Source organism: Oryzias melastigma, unplaced genomic scaffold (genome assembly GCF_002922805.2).
Source record: "Oryzias melastigma strain HK-1 unplaced genomic scaffold, ASM292280v2 sc01604, whole genome shotgun sequence".
Classification (NCBI taxonomy): Eukaryota; Metazoa; Chordata; class Actinopteri; order Beloniformes; family Adrianichthyidae; genus Oryzias; species Oryzias melastigma.
In genome coordinates, this window is record NW_023418186.1 from 1 (window position 1) to 8,700 (window position 8,700).

General features: G+C 40.6%; 2 protein-coding genes across 2 annotated transcripts; both read right to left on the reverse strand.

Annotated features, from left to right (window-relative positions):
* Window positions 1-75: 75 nt before the first annotated feature.
* On the reverse strand, window positions 76-1,792 carry LOC112139328 (tektin-2-like; the record flags this gene model as incomplete). Its single annotated transcript, XM_024262080.1, has 3 exons — window positions 1,674-1,792; window positions 276-425; window positions 76-201 (listed from the first exon to the last, which is right to left on the reverse strand). Coding segments are annotated over exons 2-3 (276 nt in total), but the record flags the coding sequence as incomplete, so codon positions are not given.
* A 573-nt stretch (window positions 1,793-2,365) lies between these two features.
* On the reverse strand, window positions 2,366-8,658 carry LOC112139327 (upstream stimulatory factor 2; the record flags this gene model as incomplete). The annotated part of the gene is made up of 9 exons (XM_024262079.1): window positions 2,366-3,307; window positions 3,521-3,649; window positions 3,740-3,831; window positions 3,915-3,973; window positions 4,055-4,136; window positions 4,336-4,486; window positions 6,471-6,590; window positions 6,826-6,941; window positions 8,615-8,658. Coding segments are annotated over 9 exons (883 nt in total), but the record flags the coding sequence as incomplete, so codon positions are not given.
* Window positions 8,659-8,700: the final 42 nt, after the last annotated feature.

Consider the following 8,700-nt stretch of genomic DNA (forward strand, 5'->3'; position numbering starts at 1 on the left):
TGATGAAAGATGATCTTTTGATTAATCTTATTACAAAATAAATCTGCAAGTTCTAGAAGGATTTCTATAAATCACCAGCGTCAGAGCATCCATCTCTTCATCCACTTTCTGAGCGCAGCTCTGCAGCAAGTCCCTCCACCTGGAGACATCCCAGACACGCTCAGTGAGACGCCGAGACGTCTCCTTCTCATCCCAGACCGTCTGAAAGTCAAAGGAGCATCTGTGAGCTTCTTCAGGATGAGGACCATCATCTCCCACACGAAACAGGAACCCACCTTGCTGTGGGTCTCATTACGCAGCGACCTGCACTCCTGTCTGATCTCACCAGAGACCTGCCTCTGCTGCTGAGCTTCGGCCCACAGCTGGAGGTTGTTGTTGTTCCACTCGGACACGCTGCAGCGCAAAGCAGGCTTGACTGGAAGCATCTGTGGACCCCCAGAAGATTATGATCCATCAAAGAGGGTTTTTCTTTGTGCATCTTTCAATCACCAATTATATTCTAGTGCAATATTTAAGAAAGTGAGCACAGATTTGGCTATTTTTAATTCTAAATGTATTCTTATCTTTCCAATGAGGCAAAATTTATTTTATTCAAGGTCTTTAGACAAACAGATTTAATGGAACAGTTAAATAGAAGAAACCTCAGCAGAACGGCCCACCAAATTACAGTTCATCCAAAAAAAAAATAATAATAATAATAATCCTGCAGCTGTCTAAGTCTAAGTTTACTTTCAGATTTATCTGACAGAAACGTTTGATGTCTCAAATAAAGACATGGTTTCTGCCTAAGATGAAACATAGAATTGGTTCCACCAGAGAGCTGAAGGTTCTGCCTCAAAAAGTTCTAGTTTAGACAATTCTAGTTACAATCAGGAATCTTGCAGACAGAGAGTCTGCACTGCGTCTTTACACTGGATTTCAAAATATTGCAGAGATGGAAGACCTAAAAATATTAGTAAAGAAAGTTTATCACAGGACTGGAGAATAGAATAGAATAGAATAGAATAGAATAGAATAGAATAGAATAGAATAGAATAGAATAGAATAGAACTTAAGGGAGGGGGGTAATGGGGAAATTACTTAATGCCATCCAGTGTGTTCAGGTTTGAGAACAACTTTTGTTTTATCTGAGTTTAGGAAACAATCATTTGGTCATTGGATAGACAGACATGGACATTTTCAAATCAAACACCATCATGTTTTTCATCTTCGAAGAGGAGATCAGTCCACCAGGTGAGAGAAACCTGAGGACCCTTGAAGTTTCAGGAAACGAAGCAAATGAAACCTGATCTGTTCAGACCATGGAAACATGACTCTTTACAACTCTGTGTGACTGAGTTTATGGAGTTACAATAAAACATGTAATTTTTTTTAAAGAAATCTGTATTAATAATAATACATTTATTTATAATAATACATTTATTTATAATAATACATTGTCATGGACTAAAGTAAAACGGCAGTTATTTTTAGTGGGTGAATTAAACTATTCATGGCTTAAGCCATTTATGAAACATGCATAAAAAATAAATAAAATTAATTTAAACTAAATTAAATGATAGATAGATAAATAAATAAATAAATTAAAGGATAATAATCAGAGTGCCCCTTGTTTCCGGTTAGACTTTTACTTTGAAAAGAAAAAGAAAAACTGTAAATTCCCGCAGACTCACCTTTAGTAGAGTGAAGCAGAATTCCCACGTTTGATGTTTCGGTCGCAGGAACTCTCGCTCGCTCGCTCGGCCGGTGCTGACCCGGTCTCCACGGCAACAGCGTCCGCTGCAGTTTCCAAGGAAATGACGTATCACGGAAGTGCCGAATAAACGAGAACCCGCCAGCACGCGCTCAGTTTGGAGCGTTTGAGAGTCCGTGAGAACTTTTTATAGATCAAATAAAACAATTATTGATTTAAAGATTACGTTTAACATCATTGTATTAATAATAACATAACTAAAATAACGAATAAATAAATTAATAATAAAGATGAATTCCTCTGGAGTTCCTCAAAGAGTAGCATCAGGTCCACCTCTCTTTAACTTGACATGAACAATATGACCATTTGACTATTTCAATGGCTTTAATCTATTTAAGAATAAAACTCATTCAGTTCCATTTTGAAGATATTTAAAATATTGTTTTAAGTAAAGTTCTAGAGCTGTTTCTGCCACTTAAATTTAAATACAAATGTTTTTACAGTTTAACTGTTAGTTCAAAATCTACAAACCTTTCAGCATTTTTTTTTGCCCCAGTCTACATCAGCAGTACCTTTCTTACATTAAGTCCAAAAAAATATTTCTGTTTTTACAAAAATGCAATAGAAAAGACCACAAACACATTATTATTTAAGAACTCAAACAGAAAGGAGTCACCAGGTAGAACATCTTTTATTTCCAGATCAGCAAATTAGTTCATTTCATCTCACAGAAAAGTTGTTCCGCCTTAAATTAGAAAAAATGTTGCAAGCAGCAGGAGCTGGAGGAAGAGGCCACAGTCTGACATCACGGGAAATGCACGCTTCACAGTTGAAGCGCAGTAAAAATAACCTTCGTATGGTAGCAACCTCCTAAGTTTACATCTTCATTGGTCCCAATCTGAGTAGTAGCCATGTTAAAAAAATCATGCGAGGGGCGGAGTCATCGCTTTAATTTCAAGCTCCTTTATAGATCCGGGTTCATGTAGAATTGAGTCCACCTGTTCACACTCAACCATCAGATGTGCAGGAGCTGACAAAGGAGCATTCTGAATTATAAATGTAGTTTCAGTCTTGGGTGTCGCTCCAGCACAAGCAGGGAGGGGGCAGGTTTCTGAATAACGGAAAGGCCTCCGTTTCCCAGCAGCCTCCAGAACAGACACGCTCAGCTACGGTTTCCTTTGGGAGTCATGTTTCAGTGGTTACACCTCCAGGTTTTTAGTTTTCCGCACATGTGACCCCCACCAGCCCTGCAGCATGTAGGGGGAGTTACTCCTTATAGTCAGAGTCTTGGAGGAGCTCCTCGTCCTCCGCTGCACAGGCGCTGGCAGCTTCGGTTCTGCTCTGCATCAGACGCAGAACTTCTTCTCAACAGCAGGGGGAGCCATTGTTCACCTCAGAGGTTTCCCGCAGACTGCAACAAGTGTTAAAGAGGAGAACGGCTTAGACCCGCGTTTACTGGGTTCGTGGAGACTCCCGGAGTCTCCCGGGTCTGGCTTTTAGGGTGGGGGAGGGCGTGGAGCGCAGTCACTGGGCCGTCACGTCACCGTTGGTTTCCACGCCGTGCTGCTGCAGCTGCGCCCGGAGGAGAGCGTTGTCGTTCTTCAGTTCTTCCACCTGTCGTACAAACCTGCCATTAGTGCTAGTTTCTGCCAGCTTGTCGACTACCATTTGAGCTTTTATTTTGGCAGGAAATGACATCATCACATCCAAAAAACTCCTTCAAAAGGCCACATTTTGTTCTTAAGCATTAAAAGTTGCTAACATTTATTAAAGTTCTTATTAATGCTGTTGTCATGGATACTATGTAGAGGAGAAGGGGGCGTGTACCTGCTGTCGGAGCAGCTCGTTGTCCATCTCGGCTTGCTCCACCTCCTTGCAGCTGTCCTGCAGCCGCTGGTTGTTCTGCCGCAGCTCCCGGATGTAGTCGCAGGCTTTGGACAGGATGCCTCCTTTACTCTGGAGAACAGCCAAACGAGAAACAACGGTTTCAGCCGGCGTGTCAAAGGTACATCGGCGGTGAACCTGGGCGCAGAGGTCACCGCTCACCGCCGCAGATCTGCTGTCCACGCTGCAGTCCGGGATCAGCTTGGACAGCGTCACGATCCAGTTGTTGATCTTGTCTCGTCTCCTCCTCTCAACTGCAGATAGAACATGATGGATATAACCATGATGGATGGAGACTCAGGGGGAGGGGCCAATATGGTGAGTGATTCAGCCTGACCTTCATTGTGCTGGGCCCGCCGCCGCTCATCCCGGGGCACGCGCGGACCCTCCACCTTCCTGCAACAACATGGCGAGTTCACCCACTTACACTCTAATCTGATGCTGTCGCAGTTTGTGGTTTTAAGGAGTTGAACTCACGTGGCGTACGTCTGTGGGGCGATGGTGCGGGGGTTCGCCCCCTGCAGCACCTCGGGGGGGCTCATCATCACGTAGAGCTGGCCTGAACACAAACAGGTCATGACGTTAAGTAAGGCACGCCGTAAGGGTCAATCTTAGTTTTCATTGCATTTCTTGTGAGATTGGTTCTAAGGAAGCTAGAAATGTTGTTCTTCTATTGTTCTTTATGTTGTTTTTCCTTTTTTTCTGGCTCCACCTTCTTGTTTTGAATAAACAAACTGGATTTGAATCCTTCTCCTCACCTCCCGTCTGGGTGATGGCCGGATCGGCGGCCTGCACAGACACGGCGGTTCCATCGCCGACTGTGGCGGGAAAATACGTGAACCGGGTCTCTCCTGCCACCGTTTCTCCCACGGGACTGCCCCCGTTACTGAAGGGGTTCTGAATGACGGCCTGCAGAGAGGAGCAAAAGGAGGACTGAGCTGCCTTCACTGAACCCGGGAAATTCTAACATTTGATTTGAAATTAGAAACTCTTATTCCATGTTTATTTAATATAAATATATATTTTAGGCCCAGGAATCGATAAAAAAAGTCAACTAATTAATCGCAAATCTGGAAAAAATTAATTGCGATTAATCGACATTATTTTTTCTTTTTGTTAGAGTATTTGAAGGTCACTTATTATCTGAATATAATCATAACATGACATCGCATGGAAAATTGTACATTTAGAACACTTATTTTGAGGTCTTTGGAACCTAAAACTCAGTTTTTGCGTTTAAATTTACCTCTATCTTTTATTTGAAAGACTACCCGCTTGCTTATTTGGTCTCATTTTAATCAGCACAACTTCTACTATGTGACATGAACATTAATTTGTCATTTTTGCATGTTATATTAAAATTATGCAAAACAGAAAATTCAGTCTGAAACAATTAGATTCATTTTGCTGTGGAAAACCCAAAAACTGTTTTCACAACATAGAAAAGAAACTTTTAGCTGTAGTGTTATAAAAACAACAAGAATAAATTTTGCCAACAAAGTAATCAAGATGTTTTTGAATGAAAATACCAAAAAATGCAGGCTAAAATGACACCAGGTGGCCCAAAAAAATAACAATTTCACCTAGCGTGATTAATAAATATTAACTAATTAACTATGTTTTATTAATCGCAGGCGTTAACGCTTCAACATTCACTGCCCTAATATATTTTATTGTTATGTTTCTAATGGAAACTTTAAAAGAAATGACTTCAGAGCTACAGAATAATTGGGAGTTGACGCTTCCACCAGGGTTGCTGCACAAATTTGATTTTTAGTTGACGCATAGAGCCCTCTAATGGTGATGATTGGGAGGGGGTAGTAGTTGTATCACCAGTGTTCCCAATTGTGGGCAAAAATGAACCTCTCCAGAAAAAAATGTTGTGTAGAAATTTGAGTTTAAATGATAGTACAGACTGAAATCAAACCCATACCATCAACTAATGCTGCCACAAATGATTATTCTAATAGTCTAGTCACCGATTAATTTTTCGATTAGTCGACTAATCAGGTCATTCGCAAAATTAGATTTAAACTAACTAAAAATTAGACATATAGCATTATCTGTGATAATGCTAGTGTGAATACTATAAGCTGAATTTGGCAGCTAAAGATGCTGACATTGATAGCTAAAAATGCTGAAGTTAATAGCTGAAAACACTGAAGGTGATAGTTAGCTGAAACATTAGCTAAATACCAAATTAGCCTAAAAAAGGAAAACAAAAAAAAACTTAAGCTAGCCAAAAAAGCTAGCTTAAGTTTAAAAAAATAGCAAAAATACAAATATCCTTAAAAAATGAAAAAAAAGCCTAAATTAGCCAAAACAGCTCAAGTGTAAATATTTACCTAACTCCAAAATAGCCTGAAAAACTTAAAAATAAACTCCAAAATAAACTCACAAATAACCTAAAAAACAGAAAAAGAATAAATTGGCCAAAACAGCTAGCATGTAAATATTAGCTTCACTCCAAGACAGCCTGAAAAAAATTAAAAAAAGCTCAACTTAGCCAAAACAGCTATTAACTAAACTCCAAAATAGCATAAAAAGTTTTTAAAAAGTCTAAGTAAGCCAAAATAGCTAGCACGTAGCTAAAATAGTAGCCAAATTCCAAAATAACTTATAAAAAATTTAATAAATGCCAAAATAGTCGAAAAAAGATCACAAAATGCCTTTATAACTTTCAACTTTACAACACTCCAACTCCATTTAACATATAATATAACGACTAATCGACTATTAAATTAGCTGTCAACTTTTTCAATAGTCGATTAGTCAGTGGCAGCCCATACCATCAGCCCTCCTCCCCTAAACAGCCAGTACATGGTTGTGTCCTGGCTGCCTGTCCAAAACTTCCATTTAGCTCCCCCTGCTGGTCTAGAACACATGAACCCACCTGGGCCACAGCCTGAGGAGCTCCAGCAAACGCTGCCGTGGAAACGACGCTGACCGCACCAGCCCCATCAGCTGCCGCCTCCAGGTGCTCGTCAGTCACCTGAACCACTCGATAGGTCACCTGGAGAGGCGAGAACGAGTCACTAAACCAGGATAACTGCACATTAAACTTCTCCAAAAAATGTCTGCACTCAGAGAAACAAGGAACAAAAATTCTGTTTGAACGTAGCGGTTCAAAGCATCAGAGACGTGGGTGAGAAAGTGCAGCATCAAACTGTGAGGATGAAGCAGCTCCTCTCTGCCCTTCATCTCTTCAGTGAGATGACCTCCTCTGCTGGGGGTTCTGTCTGGCTCACCTGCCCTCCGCTGTTCTCGGTTCGAAACTGGTACTGCACCCCGTGATCTGCGAACGCAGCCTGCTGGACGCTGGCGATGGTCACTGCAGTCTGCTCTGGCCCCCCCACTGCTTCTCCTGTAACACACCATCAATAATGGAGCTTCACATCATCAAGAGAGCATACGCAACTCTGTGAGATGTATTTGTGTCGGATCTACATGAGTTTTAGATTTACTTCAGATCTGTTTTAGATTTAGATGTTTTTTTTCGGTACTGCCCGTTTGTTTCAAATTCTTCCCTTACGGATTCTCCCTTCCCCTCTAATTGTAGGGGCATTTGGAGGGGTAGTGGTATCTGAAATTGTTTTTTTAGGGGGTACCCATAGGGACTTTTGAGTGTGAATCCCTCAGCCTTAAGGGTGATCCCAAACAAGTGTCTTCACCCGAGTGTGCACTGAAGCACAGAAGTTTATGTTTAAATGTAAGTGATGACTTTGTGTGCTGGCATGACTTTTTAAAGTTATAAAACCGATGTTGTTATCTAGCAACACACCAACATACATGACCGGAGACTTTTGATGACATCACTGACTGGTAGCAATGTCCGAATGTGAAGATATTTGGAGGCCTAAATGTAGAGGGAGAGAGAAGCTGTAGGGGAAAGTTTCAGATGGCCTTCCAGGTCTGTGTGGTTCTTTTGGGATTGTGTGTTTGTTTCAGGTTTACTTTTTTATTTTAGGTCTGCAAGTGTGTTTCTGGTTTGTGTTTGTTAATGGTTTGTGAGTTTGTTCCATGTGTGTTTCTGGTCAGCGTGTTTGTTTCATGTCTGCGTTTTTATTTCAAGTCTTCAAGCTTTTTTGAGGTCTGCGTTTTTGTTTCAGCTTTGCAGTTTTGTTTCAGGTCTACGTGTTTGTTTTAGGTCTACATGTTTTTGTTCACATCCAAATGTTTTCTTATTTGTTTCAGGTTTTCCTTTTTTTTTTAGGTTTGCGTTTTTGTTTGAAGTTTGTGTTTTTGTTTCAGGTTTGTTTCAGGTTTGCGTGTTTGTTTCAGGTTTGCGTTTTTGTTTCAGGTTTGCGTGTTTGTTTCAGGTTTGCGTGTTTGTTTCAGGTTTGCGTGTTTGTTTCAGGTTTGCGTGTTTGTTTCAGGTTTGCGTGTTTGTTTCAGGTTTGCGTTTTTGTTTCAGGTTTGTGTGTTTGTTTCAAGTTTGCGTTTTTGTTTCAGGTTTGCGTGCTTGTTTCAGGTTTGTGTGTTTGTTTCAAGTTTGCGTTTTTGTTTCAGGTTTGCGTTTTTGTTTGAAGTTTGTGCGTTTGTTTCAAGTTTGCGTGTTTGTTTCAGGTTTGTGTGTTTGTTTCAGGTTTGCGTGCTTGTTTCAAGTTTGCGTTTTTGTTTCAGGTTTGCGTTTTTGTTTGAAGTTTGTGTGTTTGTTTCAAGTTTGCGTGTTTGTTTCAGGTTTGCGTGTTTGTTTCAGGTTTGCGTGCTTGTTTGAGGTTTACGTTTTTGTTTGAAGTTTGTGTTTTGTTTCAGGTTTGCGTTTTTGTTTGAAGTTTGTGTTTTGTTTCAGGTTTGCGTGTTTCTTTCAGGTTTGTGTGTTTGTTTCAGGTTAACGTGCTTGTTTAAAGTTTGCGTGTTCGTTGCTAGTTTGCATGTTTGTTTCACGTCTGGATGTTTCTTTCCAGTTTTCCTGTTTGTTTCAGGCCTATGCGTTTGTTTCTAGTCTTCATGTGTGTTTGAGTTTTGAGTGTTTGTTTTAAGTCTGCGTGTTTTTATTTTAAATGTTAGAAGTTTGAACAGTGGAACAGTTCTTACCCTCCTGAAGCTGCACCACATCCTCCACTTCCTGTTTGTCCTGACTGCAAACACAGAGAGCACCGCCAAGTCAATCATAACATTTA